General features: G+C 40.3%; 1 protein-coding gene across 3 annotated transcripts in view; it reads right to left on the reverse strand.

The window, feature by feature from the left end:
• Positions 1 to 1525: 1525 nt before the first annotated feature.
• atp8b2 (ATPase phospholipid transporting 8B2) overlaps positions 1526 to 23350 on the reverse strand; it is a 23374-nt gene continuing 1549 nt past the window's right edge. Inside the window, exons 2-30 of one of the 3 annotated variants that reach the window (XM_055048089.1) lie at positions 21765 to 21832; positions 15607 to 15665; positions 15397 to 15510; positions 13907 to 14005; positions 13764 to 13825; positions 13589 to 13661; positions 13054 to 13124; positions 12877 to 12956; positions 12190 to 12348; positions 12016 to 12104; positions 11652 to 11848; positions 10816 to 10936; positions 10187 to 10274; positions 10063 to 10094; positions 9826 to 9985; positions 9548 to 9736; positions 8801 to 8916; positions 8464 to 8628; positions 8253 to 8364; positions 7732 to 7837; positions 6848 to 7085; positions 6530 to 6713; positions 5255 to 5478; positions 5067 to 5150; positions 4523 to 4768; positions 4303 to 4441; positions 3503 to 3633; positions 2422 to 2982; positions 1526 to 2340 (exon numbers count right to left, since the gene is read on the reverse strand). In XM_055048089.1, coding sequence (XP_054904064.1) covers positions 2251 to 2340; positions 2422 to 2982; positions 3503 to 3633; positions 4303 to 4441; positions 4523 to 4768; positions 5067 to 5150; positions 5255 to 5478; positions 6530 to 6713; positions 6848 to 7085; positions 7732 to 7837; positions 8253 to 8364; positions 8464 to 8628; positions 8801 to 8916; positions 9548 to 9736; positions 9826 to 9985; positions 10063 to 10094; positions 10187 to 10274; positions 10816 to 10936; positions 11652 to 11848; positions 12016 to 12104; positions 12190 to 12348; positions 12877 to 12956; positions 13054 to 13124; positions 13589 to 13661; positions 13764 to 13825; positions 13907 to 14005; positions 15397 to 15510; positions 15607 to 15665; positions 21765 to 21789 — 4014 coding nt within the window. In that variant the 5' untranslated portion in view covers positions 21790 to 21832 and the 3' untranslated portion in view covers positions 1526 to 2250. Of the gene's footprint in view, positions 2341 to 2421; positions 2983 to 3502; positions 3634 to 4302; positions 4442 to 4522; positions 4769 to 5066; positions 5151 to 5254; positions 5479 to 6529; positions 6714 to 6847; positions 7086 to 7731; positions 7838 to 8252; positions 8365 to 8463; positions 8629 to 8800; positions 8917 to 9547; positions 9737 to 9825; positions 9986 to 10062; positions 10095 to 10186; positions 10275 to 10815; positions 10937 to 11651; positions 11849 to 12015; positions 12105 to 12189; positions 12349 to 12876; positions 12957 to 13053; positions 13125 to 13588; positions 13662 to 13763; positions 13826 to 13906; positions 14006 to 15396; positions 15511 to 15606; positions 15666 to 19941; positions 20482 to 21764; positions 21833 to 23350 lie in introns of those variants that run through there. The other 2 variants (XM_055048088.1, XM_055048090.1) reach the window with 2 other exon arrangements.

The raw sequence follows: 23350 nt of genomic DNA on the forward strand, positions 1-23350 counted from the left end.
TGTAGAATTATTTAGAATTTATTTTTATTTTGAACATTACAGATAATAAAACCTTGTGTTGCCTGTTTTGTCTCAAATTACATTTACATTGTAAAAGTCTGGTTATTCAAAGACAAAAAATAAAACAAGCAATGTGTGCTATTTTCAAAAACTAGCCAGGGATTTGTTTCAGAAGGTTTTGCACAAACAAGACAAAGTTTTGAACAGATCTTGCATAACATAAAGAAAAGGTACATTTACAGTAATTTATAAAAGTATTTTCATCATATTTTGTCTCATTACCACCGCATGCTGTTGTATTTTGTTCTAATAATTTGTAATAATTTTTTAAAAAATGTAATATAAATACAGCTATTCTGTGAAAACCCGAGAGGTTTGTTATTCGTTAACACATGAAAACTAAGGAATACAGCAAACCTTATTGAAGCTTGAAGCAGAATCAGGTTAGAAAGCTTTGAAAATCTCACTGAACATTAAAAACAAATATAGACATGGAGTGTGGGACAACTAGAAAACCCACCAACACATAAGAGTCCCTGAGTCAGACAAGAACAACATTAATTAGAGTTCCAGGAGACAGATCTATGGTAACTTTGGGAGAACTGAAAAGATCCACAACTCAGGTGGAAGAATCTGACAGGACAACAAGTAGGTCTGCAAATCTGGCCTTTATGTAGAAAAAAGCCACAGCAGGTCCACTTCACAAAACATGAGGGAAACATGGCAGAAAGTCCTCTGGGGAAATGAACATTTAGCTTTTTGTTTCATATGCAAAACACTATGTGGGTGACAAACTGGGCTGCACAACACACTGAACATATCCTGACAATGAAAAAAGTTTGTGGTGGCTGTATCATGATGTGGGGATGCTTTTCTTCCACAGGGACAGGTAAGCTTGTCAGATTTGATGTGAAGACAGATGAAGCTCATAACTGGTAGAAAACCTGAAAAAGAATTGAGACTGGGTCTAAGGTTCACCTTCCAACAGAGCGAAGACCCTAAACTTACAGTCAGAACTACAATTAAGCGGTGCTGATCAAAGCATATTTATGTGTTAAAACAGTTTAGTCAAAGTCAAGACCTAAACACAAATCAGAATCTGTTACAACATAGTCAAACCTCAACAGGTTTGCAGCAGCAGTTACAAGTTTGTGGTTTATGAACTAAGAGGGCTAAACACTTACAGCACTTGGTCTGAAGAAGCCACTCTTTTCAAATTTCTAAAATATTTTAAAGGTTTCTTCTACTTCACAATAAGGCATTACTTCGCGTGGCCAATCACATAAAATACAGATACAATGCAATGAAACGTGCTTCCAATGTGACAAAATGTGGCATAATTCAAGCAGAAATAGTACTTTTGCAATTCACTGCAGTTCCTCTTTGTGATCTTCTTTAAAATGAACTAAACTCAAAAGGGTCAGGGGTCACTGCTTGCAAAAAAATTCTCTTGCTGACCATTTGAAAGGGAAGCAACAAGAAAGCCCATCATTTGGGATTACAAAGGAAAGACGATCCAGAAATGTGATATTTTCATTTTTTATTTACAAGTAAAAACAAGAAAACTTCACAGGAGTGTTTGTTTACAACCAAAAATAGGAATTTGTCAAACAACTTCCGCTATTCTTTGCACTCTGCCCAGATCTGGCATAAATAGTCATGAGTTTCCCTGTTTATCCATTTTTAATTAAGAGGCACATGAAACTAATAGGAAAAAAACGGCTTTTGTCAAAACCAAGGCCTAGCGTTAAAATCAAAGCTCTAAATCCTTCATTTAAGGTGTGACTCAACCAGGCCTTTAAAAACACATCAATATGATGCAAAAAAATAGAATATTAACGAAAAAAACAATAACAAAACGTTGAGACAGACTTGAGGTTAAATTAAGTTGCGTTCTCACTGAGAACTATAACAAACAGATTTTTCAAAAGTGAAAGCTTTTACTGCATCTTACTTCCCTCTCATTCATCTACTTGTTTTTAAGTGTAAGGCATGTGAATTATGCAGGAGAAATGTGACTAATAGCTAAATGTCTCACCATCTGTTTTCAACACTTGACCACATTAAACCTCATTAAAAAAAAGATCAGAACTGTTGATGGGAAGGTCAAGGCCATTAGAATAAGCCGCTTCCTCTTGTGAGATATTTTGAAATTCTTTCTCAGTTATGTGTCTGTAAGAATCAGTCTTTGCATGGATCCAGAACAATCCACCATGCTTTCTGTGAGGGAAACTATCTTGCGCATGGGTTTCACTCAATGTGGGGGGTTTCTGTGGCATCATCTGGCGGGTCTTGGGTGCTAGAAGCACTGGAACAGCCCCTCCGACCAAACAGAGCTTCCTGTAGAGATAAGAGAAGTCATAATATAACTACCGTGCAAAAGTGCATCAGTCTATTTTTTTAAATGAAAAAGCAGCTGACCTGCACAGTCTCCAGAGAGCGTGTCCAGCCTCCAGGTGAGTCTGTCCTGGCTGCAGCAGATGTAGAGCTGTCAGCAGGAGCGACCGGAACAGGGGCCTGAGGCTCAGCCGGATCCGAGGCTGCTGGATGTGACGATGAAGACAGGACAACTGCTGTGTCAGTTTCCTCCTCGATTGGTGTTTCTTGTGAGCCTCCCAGAACAGAAGAAGAGTTTGACAGGGCCGGACCCGTCCCGGACATGTTACTGGGCGCCGGGCTGCACTCTCCAGACGTACTCGGTGGAGTGTGATTGTTTTTCTTCCTGCGAAGCGTTTCGATCCAGCTGGAGCTGTGTTTGGAGGCAAAATTGGCGAGGGCCAAGGAGGAGAGCCTCATGTTTTTTCCCGAGGTGATCAGCTCTCCAAAGCCTTCTTGATGGGAGAAGGCGTAGCCGGACCGCCTGGAACCCCCTCGGGCGCCGAGTCGACCCTCGGAGACGCTGCCTGTGCCGCGCCAGGCTCCTCCAATGCAGCGACCTGCTGGTTTCCGCCTCTTCTGTCTCACCAACTGTGTGTGACGCACCTGTAGATGCACCAAAATAATGAAGGATGGCTATCACTTTTAGTTGTTGTGAATTATAAAAAGCATTGTGTTAATTTCATTTTTGCTGTATTTTCTGCATATAAGATGTACAACATTGGTGGTACGTTTTGCTTTCAGTTCCGATTTGACTCAACGGGGAGTCCACAGGCTGAAACTCCCGAGTCAGAAGCAAATGTTTGTCTCTATCTCATCGAAACTTCAAACTTTTTCAACTTTTTCAAGAGAAGCTAATGTCAAACTAAAGAGGAACCCTGTCACAGCAGATTTGCTTGGCTGACTTTCCCCCTCCACCCTCTCCCACAGTTTCGGAAAGCAGCACTTGTCATTAGGCCACACTGATTAGGTCAATATTCGCTGTAACTTTAGTCTGCACGGTTTTTAGCTATGCAGTTAACGACTGGCCTAACTTGATTTCAAACTGATACACTGGGGAAGACACATTGGCTCGTGTTGCAATGCGGATGAAAACATCGCTTCTGAAAACTGTGCTCTTTCTCACCGTGTCTGAGAGCTGAGGCTTGACGTCCAGCTTGAGGAAGCGGAATGCCAAAACTGGAACTACGCATATTGCTGTTGCTAGTGCAATAGTTAACCACACAACTGGCTGCAATAGCGTGTTCTGGGCACTACCTGTACTCAGAAAACACACACACACACAGAAAAACATGAGCACGCATCCTTTGAAATTTGAAGTATTTTTTTGATGTAACAGGAAAGTTAGTTTTTAAAATTATAATAGGATTTTATGCCACTATTAAAGTACAGTTACAATTTAGATATATATTAGATAAAACAGATCTGTAAAAAAAAATTAAACAATTATCTCACCTGAGATGGAAAACAAAGTACATTTTTACATGTTTTGTTTAGTTGAGCACTTTGCAAATGTCGTTTTATTCCTAGATCTTTTTTCACATTCAGGAATTTTAAATCTTGTTTTTTTTTGGATTTTCTGTGACTTACCAATATAAAGTAGCACATAAAAGTGAAGTGCAGAGAAAAATGTATGTAGTTGTGTGTAAATAGATAAAAATCTGAAAATAATTAAATTGATTTAATTCAGTTTAATTTTCTTTCACAAATAAGACGAAGCACCAAGCAGGGCAGACCCTCCCACAGAGTCCCCAACATGCCACGCATATATACAAGCAAGCTACTTTGTGTCGGTTTATTACATAAACCTAAATAAATGACACTGAAGTTTGTGGTTGTGATGTGACAAAATGTAAGAATGTTGAAGGCCATGAACATTTTTGCAGGGCTTTGTTTGGAGCCCAGAGACGAGAGCAAGGGACCAACCTATGAAGCGGAACTGATTGGGAAAGATCCTGAAGAGGGTCTGGCTATGCAGCGCCAACATGATGGTGAAATAGGAGCCCACAGAGCCCCAAACGAACATGTGGTTAAAGACCGTCCAGAAGCCTGTATCTAGAGCGATCTGCAAATAAAGGCATTGTGATTATTTACCAGAGGAGTAAACAGCTGTAAGATAAGCTAACTCCAAACAAGAGTCTCTCACCTGTACACTGACAACAATGACCAGGGCTGTCGCCGTTGTGACAGCGAATGTCTGGTAGTCGGCGAGGGGCACCCCGTTGCTCTGAGTGGCATCGGACAGCACGGCGTAGGGTACAAAAAAAAGCACCACTGACGTGTAGATGCCTTGGGTGATGCAGATGAAGAACTCCTTCTTGTTGAAGAGGAGGTTGAGCTGCCCGGGCTCGTACAACTTAGGATACTCCAGGCTTCTGTGATCTGGAAGATCCTGCCATAAAAGGGGAAACGAGAGATGTTATTTGCTAAAATAAGAATGAGAACAAGTCAACGGCAGAGCTGATAGCTTGGTGGTTTGAGCAAAATGCAAACATAAGCAAGTATCAACTAAAAGCAGAACAAACATTACACACTCTAGACAGCCAATGTGCAACATGTGGGAACGTTAAAAGATGAGTTAATGGTTTATGTGTAAAAAACATTGGTGCTGGTTTTTGCTTTTACTTCATTCTGATAAAAAAATAACACTGTAACATGTAATCTTGGTGTGAAGTAATAATGTAAAAGACCTGGTCAAAAACCCCCATGGCCAGCACAGGGAGGGAGGTGTACACAATGTTGTAGAGTGTGATGAAGTACTGATCATACACCGTCTACAACAAAAGAAGACAGTAGACAAACACAGACACAAGGTGAAACTCAATCGGCTCATACCCTCCCAGCACCTTTCGTTCTTAACGCGTCGTTCTGTTTGTACCTGGGCAGAGAAGCCACAGAAGAAACCGAACCAGAAGTGCACCATGGTGAAGGCAAAGTTCTTGTAGAAGAAGTAGCAGAGGAAACGGCACATGCGCAGGTAGGACCAGCGGCCGTGGACTAGCAGGAGACGCTGGAGGAAGCGGAACTGGGCGAAGGAGTAGTCGCTGGCCAGCACGGCCTGGATCCCCTCCTGACCGGAGATACCCACTCCAATGTGAGCACCTGTAGGAAGAAAGAAAGAAACAAAAAGATGTAGCGCTAAATCACTCTGTAGTAGTGCAAACGTTGCAAACTCCAGAGCCATATAAGGTGTTTGGAGCGCAATTCCGATCAGCAACTGTTTAATAAGCAAAATATCACACATAGGCGGTTCTAGGACATTGGAGGATGAGACAAAGAAGTGAATCATGTCTAGTTTCCCAGTTAATCTAAAATCAACTGCCAGGTGATTGAAACATAGTCAAAATTAAGCGTTTCAATCAATTTTGTAAGACAATGATCCAAATACATATAATAAATTGCTGCAGATTATTATTCTGTCGTGACCTTGACCTCAACCTTGTTGATGCTCTTAAGCACATTCTTTGCTTAAGAGCAAAGAATGTGACTGAATACTGGCTAAGGAAAATAAATTCTCCCAAAAAACATCGTTCTCTTAGCTTCTCTTTGAACTTTTATCCCATTAGTTTAGTGTGAAGAAAACAGATTTGTTTTCTCACAAATTGAATCTAGTAATCACAGGATGGGAACAAACCACACCCGTCACTATTGCACTGCTTCCATTTCTGCTTAAGGCTTGCATAAATTCATTTCATACACATAAAGAGACAAAAACACAAAAAGTGGTGCAACCCACAAAAAACAGAAACAATGTTGAGTTAACTACAAACTACAATGTTTCTGCATGTACTTAAAAAGACAAGTTGCATTCAACATTACCCTGCAGTACTTGAAAAAACTAATGAATCATTAGTTTTTTTACGTTTCGCACAAACATAAGTTTTTAAATAAAACTAAACCCAATCCAGACAGTGGAAACCGATGTCTAACCTCATGAAAGCATTGCAAGCAGCGCAACACACATTTCATCATGACCGACGTCACAGCTGGTAACACGTAAACAACTCTTAAAGCCACTTCTTCTGAGAATTTCAGCTGCTTGAAGGTAAACCTGGCCATCACATGGCCAAACCTGACATCTCTCTTTTATTACCCTGCAGTAATCCTGTTACTCTCCTTCCTCTCACAGATTGAACCCTTCTGCAAAACTCACTTTTGATCATGCTGACGTCGTTGGCGCCATCTCCTATAGCCAGAGTGACAGCCTTCTTATGTTTCTTGATGAGCTCCACCACCTGAGCTTTCTGCAGCGGTGTGACTCTGCAGCAGATAACTGCTTTGCAGGCACATGCTGTCGACACAAACTCGGCTTCCATGTCTGCCTCAAGCGCATGTGCCTGTCATAAAGCAGGAAAAAAAAAAGAAAATCAAGACACTAGAAGCTTCTTTTGGAAATATAAAAGGAATCATTGCAAATGCTCACTTCATGTTTTAAATTTGTTTGCATTACGTAAAGGTGTGTTATTCTTACCAAACTATGACCACTGATTATGAGGGCAAACTCCCCTGAGATGCTGTCCATGTCACCAGAGGCAGACGGGGGGAAAGAGGAGAACTGCAGCTGTTTCGACCTTCCTGTTGTACAGTCTCCTTCTTGCCCGTCTTTCATCCCATTACCCATGAAACATGCCTCAGCCCAGGCCTCCATCCCTTCATTTTTCCCCCCATCTTTAGCACGAGATAGTTCTATCATCCTTTCCCTCGCGTTCCTGAACAGCAAGAGAAAAAAAGTTACTGACAGGGGAAAACACAAAATGGAGGATCATAACAGGCAACTTATAACATGACACATGCTAAATTGCTTAGCTGAAGGATAACATATTGTTCAGGTTTTGACAGATTACAGAAAATTTTTATTTGCATATTAAAGAGCTGACTTTAAGATACTGGCATCTGCTGTTTCTAGTTTTTCCCTTTGTTTATCTTCTGTCCACCCTTTTTATGTCGAACCTCATGAAAGCATTGCAAGCAGCGCAACACACATTTCATCATGACCGACGTCACAGCAAGTAACACGTAAACAGCTGTTACAGCCACTTCTTCTGAGAATTTCAGCTGCTTGAAGGTAGACCTTGTTCAATGTATCAATGGATACATTGAACAAGATACTGGGATGGTCAGGTAGGCTTACCAACACTGAGCCAAAAAAAAACAAAAAAACCCAAAACCTGAAGTAACCTAAGCAATGCAACGAAGTAACATGAGTGAAACATAATCAAAACACAGATAAACTAAAATAAGCAAGGGAGAGTTAAGTTAGACAAAACAAGCAAAACTGCACTAAACTAATGCAACTTCTGTCATGTTTTCTTGAATGAACCAGCTGTATTTTGAAGTCTACAGACGATAGCTGACCTGAGCTCTTGCCGTACACTCTGAACGGTGTGACCGCCTATGATGAACACCTCAGTCATGTCATCAGTCAACATTTTACAGGAGTAGCCTATGTTCACTGCTGTCTCTGTGGGAAAGAAAACGGAGGAGATTAATTCACACTAGACTCAGTTTTTATTATACAAATGTTTAGTTTTCACAAATAAATTCTCTAAACACTTCCTGCTGCAGCTCACTATATTTTGGATGTCAGTTACAATCATAGCCTTACTTCTGCTAATTATATTTATCTCACTCAGTGGAAACTCTGCAGTTATCGTATCTGATTCGTTCAGTTTATGATCTGTACTTTATTAAGGCATGGCTGGGTAAAAAAGACTCTGAGTGTTTAGATCAAATAGGTCTCTCATATTATACTTTGAGTGTTCAAAATAAAGATGAATAGCTGAGATTAATATCCGAGAATATCCCACTTTTTCTCCTGTTCTGAACACCGGGTGGCAAATTAACCTGAAAGCTGGTATATAGTGTGTTCATCTCACCCTGTTTGTCTCCGGTCAGAACCCAGATCTTAATGTTGGCCAGAGAGAGGAGAGCAATGGTCTCTGGGACTCCTTCCTGCAGCTTATCCTCAATAGCTGTAGCACCTAGGAGCTGGACACAGAGACAAATGTTTATGTGCAAATTAGATTATGCTCAAAATTACAAATGTCATGGCTGTAGGGGAAACCATTGAAGTAACTATTGACTAACCTTCATATCCTGTTCTATCTTGTCATAAGCTGCAGCCAGCCTGTCCTCCCTGCAGTCAGTAGCCTTATCTGCACAGCGGTGGCTCTCTGACCAGGCCTCCCACTCGTCTTCAGAAAGCTCCCTGTACGCCAGAGCAAGAGTCCGTAACCCATCGGCTCCGTACTCCTGGAAACAAAAATATACATGCAGCATGTGTGCACATATCAACTGTAAGCAGTCCTATCTAAAGGAACGCCATATCTTACATTTTTTACTTTCTCTGATGCTTCAGTTTAAGTAAGAAGACACTAGGTGGCACTGCAGCACCAATTATGTTCATAAACTACTGTTTACTTACATTTAGGTGGTCTGAGGTGATGCTGATCAATTCCTGGTTGGAAGGGTGTAGTCTCTCTAATAGTACTGTGTCAGCTCCTTTACAGTACAGGCAGATCCTGCCTTCTGGGTTACGCACTAAATTCAGATGACAAAGATAAATATAAGATATCATGAAATCATCACCCCTCCTCCGTTACCATCAGACACATATATATTGTTGCTTAATGGCTAGTTCAGCAAAACTCACTGCATTACAAATGTGTTATGCACTGTGTAATGCCACTAGATATATATGTTTACATTTTCTAAAATCTGAGATTGAAAAGTAACTCAGATCAAGACTTTCTGTCATCTTGTGAATGTCATGACTAGCGGCTATATTTGGGTTTCTCAGAAGTGGGGTTCTGTGGAGCTGGTTTTAGCTGTCAGTATTCATTCTGACTGAAGTTTGCATGTTTTCCTGGTTCTCTCCTGGGACTTCCTGGCTGGATGGATGATTTTCTATTTACTCAGGCTATTTTTGTTTGCTATAAAAAGTGTTTTTTTGGTCCACAACATCTAAAAAGCAACAGAAACCTATAGAACTGTAACTTTCTTTACATTACATTAAATAAAAAAGATCTTTTAAGTCACTGCTCTGCCAAAGAACACAAAGAAAAATGAGGAAAATATTCCTTAAATATGAAAAGTTCTTTGGGGCCAGTTAGTAAAAGTAAATAGAATGACTCCTTGACAAGTTTAGCAGCATGTTAACAATCCTCCCTACCTATAACAGACATCCTCTTGCGGATGTTGTTGAAGTCCAGTATGGCGAGCAGCGAGTAGGTGACAGTTCTGCCCATCTCGGTCGTAGTAATTGTTCCAGGTGTTCGAGAGCGAAACACAAATCCAAAGTTTCGAGCTGCTGTCACCAGAGCGCCCTCATCTGGAGATTGTGCCTTATAGACCAGCTCTCCTGGGTGGACAGATGAAAAACAATGAGCAACATAGGAAGACAAAGACAAATGGCAAGTTGCTGTTTGTGTTTCCCTTCCTTCTGCTCACCTTCACTCTTCTCCTCACTCATGACGGTATGACAGAGAGAAAGTAGGCGGAAAAACTCGTGAGTGTGCAAATCCCCCACTTTCACTGATTCCAGCAGCTTTTCATCATAGAAACAGAAATCTGGATTTGCCAGGGGGTTGAAAGGAGTGAAATCCAGCCTCTGAAAGATTGACAGGAGAGAATTAGACCCCAACTCGAGGAAACGGTTTATTTCCAGGTAAACAAAGAAAGGTCTACCTTTGGTTGTTGTCCTAACAGATCCACTTCACCTGGCAGAAAAACAGATGACAGGTAAGAATGTGGAATATAATGAATATGTTTAGATATATAAACTTCTGTGCATGATTTGTTGATCTCTTACCATAAGTTTGCCCATTGATGGAGCACTTATTAAAGGTCATAATGTTCTGCGTTAGAGTTCCAGTTTTGTCGCTGAAGATGTATTCAACCTGGATAAAAATGAGCATAAATTCAAAAATGTTATTTTTTTTAAATCATAGAGAAAAAAAGGTCCAGGAACTGGATTCATTTCACTTTAAACATCTTCTAAAACTGACATCCCTTTAAGATTAATGCATGCTTTTGTAAAGATTTCTTCCATTTTGCATTTGTACTACACTTGTCATCAATAGATGAGCAAACTGTGTATCTACTTTAAAATATGATAAAAGTTTAAAATAATTGAACTGAATATGGGCAATGTTTGCAACAGCACTTTGACTAACAAAAGGCTGGATTATAAACTCACCAGAAAAACCTAAATAAAAGCTTCACATTTTTATTTTATAAATCAACAGCATTATATTTCAATGTGGGCTGAATGAGTTAAAGATCACTGTGACTCACTTCCTCTCCCAAATCTTTAATAATTAATCTGGATTTAGCTGGAAATGCCACTTAAATGAGATTCTCCCCTTGCGCTGGCTCCGTGAGTAACGTTTAGATAAGAAGGTAAGCTGTGAAGCATCAGAGACCCTCTGATGAGCCCACCTGGCCAAGCTCCTCGTTCAGAGTGGTGGTCCTGGACTCGGCCGCTGTGTTGCACCGAGAACAGAACATCTGCCGGTCCCAGTTAATGAAGTAGCTGTGACCCAACCGGATCACCTCCACACTAGCAGAGAAAAAAAATACATTAAAATATATTAAACTATGGATGAAGACACATACAGTTTGCTGGTGCTTTTTTTTTATGCATAGCTTAACTCCTGTCAAAACAACTGCAATACTGATTTGCTCCAGTGCCTAAATAAAGCGGTATTTTATTGTTTTTATACAAAATCTGATTGAATTCCATCCACTGTAACTCAAAGTATTAAATATTTAGAGAATATATAGAGGAAATGTAATCAACACAGCTCTAGCTGCAGTGGACCCCCACTTAGTCAGGATTTAGTATTCAAACGTTTATCTGTTCATGTTGTTTTTGTGGAACATAAATATCAATTATTTATGAAAAACTTGCTTATCTGCACATTTTTAACTTTAGTTTTGTTATTAGTTCACTTTTCATGTCCAACATTGGATGCTGTCTTTCTTAGTGAGGTCATAGCAATGGGTCTTTTATCTGAGTCAATAAAAATCTTAAGTACAAAATTGATTTAATCCAGCCTACCTTACACAGTTTGACATTGTAAGTGATATATTTAAGGCTTTTTGTAGTACAACCCCTTTCTTAATTTAATTTTGCATATGGTTTCATAATCATGCCTTCAGATGGAGATAGCTGTCATGATGAGGCAGGTGTTAGTCTCAATCGTTATCTCAACAACAATATTCATAAATTTCATATATTTTTGTCCTTTTTGTTATCCTGCACCTTTTCTTACCTGACATATAGAGAAATAGGAACGACAGTGTTAAGGATGATGATGTAGGACCAGAAGGAAAGGAAGGCTGAGAACATAAAGTTGTCCACAGGAGGGTCCCAGGGAAGGTAGCTCTGGAACAAGGAACCCACCTCTCTCTCCCACACTGCATTGCCCACAGCCAGGATCACACCCATACAAACCAGGAAGCCAAAGATCTAACAGCGATGAACGAAAAGAACATCACAAAGGCAGAGTTGGGTCTACTGTCTTCTAATCTAAAATTAGAACGAGTCTATCATCAGCATGTGCAGATATAAACACATGCTGATGATATTCTGAAATAGTTTGGGGCTATGAAAGTGAGAGGTTTGGAGTGTCTTACCCAGAGGACCAGAGTGTTCATCAAACGATCGATGCTTGTACGCTTAAACTTGGTGCGACCGCTGTTCTGCATTAGCTTGGTATCCGGGCCTGTGGTGGCAACGGAATCAAACCTGCTTGTTATATATACCGCATTTACCCAGTCATTCACAAATACAAATACGCAAATGCAGACCTGCAAAGATGACCAGGCCATAGCACGCCTCCGTGTTGCGGAGGACACATCCTCGGAGCAGCATGTTCTGGTTGGTCAGGGGGTATTTCTTCTCTCGCCAGTATAGAGTGCCACAGAAGCGATCTAGTTTGTTGTTGGGAGGCTCGCACACCACTTCACCTTCACACAAGAAGACGTTGTAGTGTATTAAATAAAAATAGTGCACACCTACATGGCAGGCAATTACCAAACCCAGTTATTGCAAAGCACCTACATCAGAGCCAACATGATCTCGAGCTGAATTTATCATCCTTATGCTGCTGTCACACTATAAACACAGCCGGAGAGACTCTTCTTTTGTAAGATGATATCAGGCAGAGTGTGGGTTGATTTGCTGCAGCATTGCTTTTTCCTGAGTAAGTACGTGTGCGTGCGTGTGTTTGTGAGTGTGTGAGTGCATTGGGGCCGTGCTTTGCTGACTCAAAGCTCTTTCGGTGGCGGGTGGGTGGATGGGTGATGACACCGTGTCATTCAGCCGCACCAGAGGATGTACAATGTGAGGATGAGAATGTTTCAATTATTTATTTGTCTGACTGTGAAAGAAGGAAAACATCTGAATTACACAGTTGGCTGCTCACTGAAATCCATCAGAACGATTGACCGGATGGGGAAACCGAGAGAATATCAACTTGTTTTAACCAGTCTCACCGTCAAACGATGCCAAGTTGTTTGGATCACCAAGCTCGGCCGTCACTGACACAGACTGACGCACCTTCATGTTGGTCTCTCTGGAGGTTGACAGAAAAACATCCTTTTTAGAAGCAGTTGCCTTTGGAGGTTATAATGAACTGTGAGTGGATACTGATGCGCAGGGAGCTTTCTGACCCGTCAAGCTCGGCCGTCTCGATGTAGCACAGGCCGTGTGGTTCAGTGCTCGATAACAGGAGCAGGTCCGCCTGAAAGCAGACGGCTGACGTTAGCATTAACTGCAAGGTACATGCAGCAAAACTCTACTGGGACAGAGAGAAGTCAATAATAATTGCACATGAAGAGAGTCAGAGATTAAATGCATGATGATTAGAACTTCTGCAAAGGAAGCAAAAAAAATAATCAATTTGCAATCTTATGCTTTAATCTGTTAGAATAGCTTTCAGAAGCAATAATAACTGAAGCTAATTAGGAAGAAACTTTTTCAAATCCTAGCAATAAAGTGAATCCTGCTGACTTGGTGTTTACTGTGATTTGGTATAGATAGCTGTAATCAGAGATATCAAGATTAGTGCTTTTTGACAAAAAAAAGTATATTTTGGTTTTAAGCCACTCTGTTTGTCTTCTGAGGTGAATGGATTGAATATTTATTGTTGCAGCTGAATTTGCGTCAAAATAAAATAATAATAGAAAAAGTCACTCTGACACTTACCGCCACAAACTGATTGTTTTCCAGCTTAATGATATCACCCACTTTTACGTTCATCCACTTTTCGTTCTGTAGCCTGCCACAGCAAATCAGAATTACACGTGGAGTATAAATGGGACAGTGTGAACCGCAAAAAGCAAGAGCACATGCATGTAGGTTTTCGGCTGCCATGACTTACGAGCCTCGGATGAGAACCTGAGACTGCCGATTGTTCACTTGGTTGTCGCTCTTGTGACGAAACTGCAGGGCACAGATACAGTGGTGTTACGTCAATGAGATGGGTGTGCGCTCAGCTTCAGGGTGTGTAGAACACATGCTCACATAGTCATCTGTGGCATCCTTTACTGCAGTGATGCTCAGCACCAGAGCCAAAGGCACAATGGTAGTGAACCAGGACAGGGAGGAAATCTGAGGTATCAACTAAACAAAGACAGGAGAAGATGAGATTTTTCACATTAGTGTAAATGGGTAGCAACAATGCCTTTAAAATTATTTAAACATATAACTCTCAATGTATTTAATTGGGATTTTGTGTGATGAAACATTACAAAGCAGTTCCTAATTTTGAACTGGACAGGAAGTGATGGATAGTTTTCAAAGTTTCAAGTCTGACAAGTGTGGTGTGATTTTGTATTTAGCCCTATGAGTGAAAAACTTTTATGCAATCAAAGCTCCAAGTCTGTTGGGGTTCATCTCTGTTAATATTGCCCATCTAGAGACTGAAAATGTTACCAATTCTTCTTTGAAAGAGCTCAGCCAGATTAGGATGGTAGAGTCTGCAAAAAGCAGGTTTTAAGTTTGGTTATAGATTCTTAAATGGGTTTAGGTCATAAATGGGTTTATGGATGCAATATGTCTGGAGTCAAACCACTCCATTGCAGCAGCGGTTTTCTGTTTCGGGTCATTGTTCCAGTGGAAGGTGATCCTCCACCTCAGTCTACAGTCTGTTTCTCCTTTCAGTCTCGTTTCTTTGAGAGCTAGCCTGTTTTAACAAACTTTTTATCAGCACTGACCAGCTTCTGTGTCCTTGAATAACGTCCTCACAGTACGATGCTGCCACCAATGTGATTCAAGGTGAGTTTTGTAAGCACAGGATGTTGATCATCCCAATAAAATATGTAGAAGTTTGCTTGTGATAAAATGTTCAACATTGGCTCATGAGGGGAGCAACTACATTTCAGAAGTTAATTCTATAAAATAAAGACTGTTTCCTGTTAAATTTGCAGCTTTAAGAAATCATTGTCCAGTTTTATGTTCATGTTTCGATCACATGGTGAGAAAAATATAACATATGAATATAGAGAGTTTCAGATCCAACTCCTGTTGTTAATTTCCTGTTTCAGAAGACAAAATCAGCAACAAAAAAGCTTTCAGAAAAACAGGAGACACTACAGTGCTTCCACATATCTGTTTCATACAGCGGGAGGACAAAGACTACATATCAGCTATGGATGAAAATCTTAAATATTTATCAGACTTTTTTATTAGCCAAAATGTAGATTTAGATTTTGTTGTTAATTATTCTACATTGAGTAAATAGGAAGGATTTTGGTTGCTGTAACTGGCCTAAAACAGAAAACATTTAGTCTGCTTGAATAGCAGAGAGTGAGAAAAGAAAGACTGTCTTCTGTAAATACAGATATCTGGTTTCAGCTGTAGATACTTTATCTGATCACCTCCTACGTGTTGCAATATGATAAGTCCCTGTCTCTTAGGCTTGTTTCTCATATGAATCGTTCTCGAGTTTTTATTTTGTCAAACAAACAACGTGGAAATGCCAAGTTTCCTAATTCCTGTCTGGCTGTACTCACCTGTAGAATGAGCAGGAAAAGGAAGTACGTATTGGCTACTTCCTGGAACTGCTCAAACAGATTGACAGGCAGGAAGGTGAGGATGTTGTACTTTGATGTCACGATGCAGTTGCTCTGTGTTGAGAAGACAGAAAAGGAAAAAAATATTGTTTTAAAGGTTATCATCTGAACTTTGCAATACCTAAAGAGACAAAAAGGATATAATCTCACCGCATACTGAAACTTTTCATTGTGTTCTCTGTCATTGGCTTTGACCTTTCTCTCCTCCTCTGCAGAAATAAAATGAGGTAAAAGATGGCGAACAATGAAATTCATATTAAATAAAAGAACAGATACAACAGCGTTGCACAGCACTAAACATATTTTCATAAAGTGACTTAAAGACTTATTCTTCTTTTTTGGGTCCTGACACTCTCACCATATTAGCTTGCAGTTTATACGCTTTGTGATTTGCATTATCAACCCAGTGGATTAAGTTTTGGGAATTTTCTTCCTGCCAAAACCTTCCCCTCTGGAGAAGTCACTGGTAAAAGGAAGTCAAAAGAAGTACGACTGAAAGTTGGCCACAGGTGGCATCTGGTCAGACAAGGTCATAAAATAACTCTTTAGCTAATACAGTGAGGCCGGAAACTCTGTCTCCAAGCATAGTGATGGTGGGATTATGCTGTGGGGAGGTACAAGGCAGCTTACATGGGAAGACGAACGGACCCAAATTAAGATCAATCCTGGAAGAAAACTTCTGAGAGGCTGCAAAGCACTTCAGACTGGATGGAATCAGGCAGGACAACAACTTAACATACAAAAATATCAGCTACAGTGAAATAGTTTAGACCAGGGAAGTGAAACTCCTGAACTCAGAAGTCTGTGTACTGTAGGTTTTAGGTGTGTTTCTGCTGCAACTCAACCGAGTCAAATAATTAGGTGATTGGCAGGACTTGAACTCCACATGATTTGGGATTGCTCAAACAAGAACACATCTGAAGGCTGCAGGACACCCTTGAAGAGTGTCTCCGCCTAAAGCTGTTTTTGCACTAAAAAATTACCAGTCTAAAGACGCACAAAGCTGGTAGCTGGAGCTGCAACTGCAGCTTTAGGTAGATCTACGTGTTTTTAACTCAGTGTGCACTGCACATTTTTTGATAGTTGAAAACCACCTCCGTTTTACTCCACCTCAAAATTTGCATTAATTATGATCTTCTTTGAGAGAAACAACAAAGCTCCAGATATACATGGGATAAATATTATCACCAAGGCATAGTGCATGCACTGGACTGAAAACACCGACATCCTCAACAAACTTTCGACATTGAAAAGAGAGTCAGTGCGGCTCTACAGGAAGGGACATCGCACTAGAGAAGCCATTAAACCCATAATAAACATGCACACATGACACAAACAAAGACTGTGGTTTCCTGTGTCTTTGCAGCTCTGTGAAACTCTCTAAAAGCAAGTAGAGCCCATGATCTACATCTGCACCTCTTCTGAGATGAGTTTCAGCAAACAACCACAGCCTTAAAGAGTTTGCACAAGGTCAAGCTTCTCATGTGAAGCTCTAAGGCCCACCTGTTGTGGAGGATGAGGACCTGATTTTCAGAAAAATGGATTTATATCCACTTTCCATGCGAAACCTCCAACATGTGGTGGAAAAGATTCTCTCAAGTAGAAACTTATTCAAAGACATTAATTATTCATTTTAATTTATACTAATCTAAAATGAATGAAACAGGAAATTAAAATAATATTTGCATTCGTTGCAGTATAGTTTTCCTAAAAACACTAAACACCAACAGCATTTGAAGGATGTTTAGCAGATTTCAATGGTCTTTGAGAACAAACTAAAGATATTTTGGTTCAGATACTACTGTCTTCTTAAACACTGTCAAATAAACTCAAATATATAAAAATTGGGAATGTGTGTAGGCTGTATCGTCTCTTTGTTTGTCATTTTTACAGATGAAACCTGCAAGAGATATTTTTCTATGACTAAGAAATAAATCTAGAACCAAAGATGCTTTCCTGGTCATTGTATGAATCTGATTTGAGGATGCCAACAATTTATGACTAAATCCTCAACTGTGATTTCAGAATTAAATTCTCCAAACCTTTCACCAACAACAGTGGATAGCTTTCATTTAACTACTAAATGAAGTGTTGCATGGTACTATGACAGACTGCCATAGGTGCAATTATGACAATAGTCAATGTCAATTGTTAGTGTTATTATAGCAAAATGGAAGAAACTGGGAGTGACAGCAACATTAAATAAAATCCCAGAGGGTTCAGGGATCAAGATGCTGAGGGGCACAGTGTGCATGGGTCAACAATTTTCAGATCAGTCCTGAACTCAACCTGAAAGAGAGTCTTTGTAATCAATTAGAGCAGAGATCAAGTCCTCTTGTCCAACATCGGTGTCCGACCTCACAAATGCACCTTTTAAAACCTGGAAAAAAACCTGCCTTACATATAAATTGTAAGGCACTGAAAGAACAAATACTTTAGCTGTCAGAGCTTGGAAGTGAACAAACTCAGTCTAGCTCTCACCTCTTGTTCTTTCAATTTCAGATAGTAGTTGTGTGGGTGTCCATTTTCTCAAACGTATTCCACTTAAACCCCTACACCTCCTCCGCTTTCCGATTCTCTCTTCTGTTTTCTGACATTGCCATTTCATTGCATTTAAAGGTCACGGCGCTTATTTGCTTGATATGCACTGCTAACACTGAGGAGAGCAAGGCGCCGCTGCCGGGGAAGCACTGAGGGATCCAGCCACCTTACATCTGGCCCTGGCTTTCCCCCTGTGAGCTGACCACCTCAGCCTGAATGAACGACAGTCTTCACTAAACTGCGCAGTAGGTGTTTAATGTGTCTGACAAGTTCAAGGGCATCAGAAGCCCTGACACAGACAGCATGCTGCACATTGGGCCAACATCGATCTATAAAGTTGCAAACTTTCAGTTGCTGACATTAGGGTCTAAATAAATTTAGCTTCATGTAAAGAGAGAAAAAAAAAACATAATTCCCTCATAAGCCACTGATCTGAGTCACACAACATCAGCTTTAGGGAGTGAAGTTACAGCAATAATGACCACATTAGCAGGTCAGTTTGAGTTATAGGAAATGATGGTCTAATTCTGAGCTGAACTCAGAATCATAGTCACGAGTCTCCGGAAGAGTGCATCTTTGTTGATGATGATCTAATTAGGCAAAAAGAATTGTCTGCAGTGCTGCTCATCCACAAACCCAAAGCCAAGTAGCTGGAAAACAATATTGCATGTGACAGACTGATTGAGAGGGGGGTCGAATGAAAGAAGAGATCAAGTGGGATCTGTGATCGTTATGCTGAGGAATGAGGTTTACAGGTGGAACCTGGAGGATTGATCACTGTCAATAAACACAGGGAGTCAGGCCATTTATTGCAGGGATCCTGCAAATTTTACATTTCAAATTCAGCAAGTTCCTAGACTGAATTTTTGTTTTGTTTATTATCTGTTATTTTCTAAAAGTTTCTTTAAGTAATAGAAAAACTGACCTAGTAGAGTCTAAGTCGTATAACAATAATTTATCTTGAGGTTTGAAACCCAGATAAAAGAAAATTTGTATGCATCAGGTTTATCAAGTCTGAATTGGATTGTCTTATACTAAATACAGATTCTTTATAGCACAGTTAGTCATCTATGAAACAAACAGGACCCTCGATGCTTTGTTTATTTCAAAATTTGCAAATTCAAACTAGAAATGTTGAATAAACATAAAAAACTCTGTTATTTTAGTTTTCAAATAACGATGTTCCGATCTGCGCATTCTGTTGGCAACTCAAACCCACTACTGCGGAAAATGAACAAAAGTAAAAGCAAAAAAGTCAAGCTTATAAAAGCGAAGGTACAAAGTAGAATGTGTGATTATCTCTTTATCGATGATGGTATCTAATAATTGCATGATTATATGGCACCAATTAGTCTACTCAAGTGTCATAATTCATAAGTTCTAAATACAGCATTTATTAAACAAATATGAAAGTATTGATACAATTTCATTCTGTTCAACCAATATGCAAGTCATGTAATTATCATTTTACAGATAGAATATGTATATTTAATGTAACCTTACACATCAGTCAGTGGGTCGGCCTATAGAGAAGATGACTGGTCTGCAGTAAGTTGCTGCACAGATTGACCAGTCAGAGATGAGGCTCCAAGTGGATCTAAATTATGTCATAATGGATTGTGGCAACAAAAAAAAAAAAGAAAAAAGAAAATGACATAAAATTTTAAATATGATTACGGCATCTGATTATTCAATGTCAAATTATTTATTTCTGGGATTGTTGCACTTCCATACCAGACCATCATAACCACAGAAATAAAAGCACATTCCTTCATTCTTATGGAGATGTGATATGAGGAGGAATGCAGGTAGAAATGACTGAAACTGGTTTGGATGGAGACGGGATGAAATTTGAGCTCATCGAAAGTGATCATGACAGACGGTCCTCATTTGCAAAATGAGATGGCATCATGTGCACAAACAACCGCAGCCTCAACCTCGTACCTGCCCGCTTCTTTTTCGCTTTTCCTCCCCCAAATCCTGCCTTTTTCTTTTTTTTAATGGGGAGAACCACCGGCAGCCATTTCTCCGGGATGTCTCTCAGTACCGTCATCTTTGGCTGTCTCTTCTTCTGCTGCACGGAGGACAAAAAAAAACAAAAACAAAACTTGGCGCGTCAAAAATCTCCGCGAGGAGCAGGTGACGAAGCTTCCGAACCAACTTCAGTAGAGTTGGATGGATCGGACCATCTTCACCCTGCCTCTCTCTGCTGCTTCCTCCCTGACCTGACCGCACTCCTGAAGCGCGCGCACGGGCTCACGCGCCGGGCTCCGGTGTCTCCCTCTCTGTCTGCACAAATGATGAGGTCATGTTTTTTGTTTTTGTTTTTTTTTTTTCCTAAAACGACCGATCCATCCCCGTGCAGTCGCAGCCCCAGACTCCCTCAGGTCTGGCTCCCCGCTGTGACCGCTGCTTCGTACTTCTGCGTGTTGCAAGGGCGCCGAGAGTGCGCTGCGCTATCTCACACTGCAACTCGAGCCTCGACTTTCGTCCACAACATAAACACCGTCCCCAACGTGGAGCATTACGTAACCCCCCCACCCCTGCAGTTACCATGGAGACCGCCACTGCAGGGATCCCACAGCTGAGCGAAATCGCTGATTAAGAAGGACGCGCGCCATTTTGGCTCAAGAATCACTGAGGGCACTGCAGCCTGAGTGAGGAGTTTGGGAGCCCAAAAAAAAAAAAAAAATTCCTGCAAGTTGAGCGAGAGAGGGTGCGCCGCAGTGGGCGGGGCCAGGCAGGTGACACCGCACGTGCTGTACCGCGTGCCTCGTGCCAGAAATGAGACGCAAACGGTCCTCCGTTCATTGGCACAAAAACAGCAAAAATATCGCCGAATGAAAGGTTTGGAAGATTATTAAAAAAAAAAAAGTAGCATCCATAAAGCTACCAAATGAAGTGAAACGTCACTGAAAATGAAGACGAATGATGCATTTCTGATCCTGTCTTAGATGACATAACATCCATGATTCTTGAGGCACATGCTGTACAACATGCTGTACAACATGATGTACAACATGCTGTACAACATGATGTACAACATGCTGTACAACATGATGTACAACATGATGTACAACATGATGTACAACATGCTGTCTTGTGGAGCTCATGATGAAATACTGATTAAGATCATTTACAGAGGTGCATTTTTGACCCTGACTCAACAAAAACTGCGGGTTTTATTGTATGGAAGTAGATGTACAATATCTGATTCAGGATGTTATTAATTTAAAATGTATGTATATATCAAAGTAGACACAGAAAAAAAAATTGTAGTTATTGACTTCACGAGAGGAACAAGAATCAAGTCAGTCTGCTGCATGCTCAACTCTTGTTACTAAACATTTGATAGAATTTCATTTAGTTATAATATAGTTGAATTTGAGTTGCAAGTAGCTGAGCTTCACCTGTTTGAGAGACAATAATTTCAGGTAGTATTAAACAAATAGATGTGAGTACAAACCAAGTCAACCTTGTGAAGAAGAAACCTGGAAGTTTTCATCCAAATTATGATCACAATATTTTGTCTACAAACTAAAATAATTCAAAATCTTGCTCCTGTTTCTATATAGATTTGGATAATTCCTAAATTAAGTTCCTATCTATGTCAGATGGCAACGGAACATGAATGCTTAAATGTGCATTGTAAAACAAATTTTTTGTGAGCTAAATAGCACCAGGTTAATTTTAGATCTGTTTCACTTCCTTTGTTTCACACAGCTTGAGTACTCAGATGTTGAGTGTGTTTATTATTAGGCACGGACCTGGAGGAGGCCTCTTTCTGAACATCTCCGCTCAGCCGCCGTCCTTTTGCTCACGCCCATGAGACTGTCTGCAGAGGCAGAAGAAAGAAGCAACAAGGCCATTAGAAGCTCCATTATTCCAACAAACTGGTCACACAAAATCAAGAGCAAAGAGTTGCGCTGGTTCAGAGCAGGAGGGAGAAGTGAATTAAGAACCACAAAAACAAGTAGACAAACAGTCACCTTTCTTTGATTCAAACTAAACAGCAAGTGTTATTTTTTAATGCATAGGTTTTACTTTCAAGTGAAAAAAGGATGCAAATCAGATATGCACTGAATCTGCTGCACAACAGGACCAAGATACACATCCAGCAGACCATCTCTGCTCTCTGAGAGCAGTAATGAGGAAATGAAATTCAGCAGGTAGCTGCATCTGTCTCAGTGATGGTCTCTGTCTCGGAGGCTGGTGGCGTTGGCCAGATGCACCATCACTCTTTTCTCTCCGGCAGAGGAGACAGAATAACAGAGGGGATGCACTGCACAATTAAACCTCTCCTTTTCCTCCCCTCTTCATTTATGCTGACTTGATTCTGTGGCATACCTCAGTGCTTTTATTCACTGTGCTTTGTATCAGTTAAGTACAGAAGCTGGGAGGCAGAGCATGACAGATGAGCCATTACACATCTTTCTCTTGGGTTTAGCAGTGCATACAATACAGCAGACGCTAAAGGCAGCAAACATCAAATCGCTAATCAATACTCTTTGAGAAGGAGCTGCTTTGCTCTTCTCCATGCCAGTTGGGCAGATTAACTTTCAGCTACGGTTTCCATCTTCGCTTTCCACCCTGCTTTGCATTATGTTTTTTTCTGCCTGCTATCTTGTTACTCCTTGCACTCCACAAACCCACAGAGGCATGAAAACATTTGGAAACAGCAGGCTAAAATTTCTCATTGTGACAATTTCAGAAAGAAGTGGAGTAGATTTGTTATTTTTATCAAGACATGGTGATTAATTTTATTATTATGGCTTGTTTAAGGTAATTTAAACCTCAGGCAATAAATATTTGGGCAAAAAAACTGACGAAGGCTGCGAGACAAATCCAAAATGCTTTAAGCTGGCTCTTTCCTTGGTGCATAATGTGATTATCAAATGACTGTTACTGGAACCGTGGAGGTCACACAGAGGTCTGGAAACCCAAAGCGTAAATCGGTCTTGTTTGAAAGTAAAAACTCTTGATTGTGATTTAAAGGAGTTTGGAACAATTGAATAAATTCTAAGGAATATGGGTGTCAGGAAACAATGCAGGCTTATAGAGCAAAAAGGTCAGATGCACTTACTGATGAAGAAAAGGTTAGAATTTTATGGATGTACTTAGAAAAATGAAGATTTAAGTGTGAGGAGAAAAAACCCCATCAATCTCTGCAACATCTAAGTATCAAAGAAACAACAACTGCATAATCATAATCAAGCAATAGCCACAAGTTTATTGTACTTTATTGTAATCCTTTACATACATCACAGTAGCAGCAGCCTTGACCTTTAGTTTCCTTCCTTCATTACGCTGCTGTGTTTTTTCATGTAGTTACAACAATGCGAGAGTGAAAGCA

The sequence above is a fragment of the Poeciliopsis prolifica genome, unplaced genomic scaffold (genome assembly GCF_027474105.1).
Source record: "Poeciliopsis prolifica strain line A6 unplaced genomic scaffold, Auburn_PproV2 SCAFFOLD026, whole genome shotgun sequence".
In the NCBI taxonomy this organism is placed as follows: domain Eukaryota; kingdom Metazoa; phylum Chordata; class Actinopteri; order Cyprinodontiformes; family Poeciliidae; genus Poeciliopsis; species Poeciliopsis prolifica.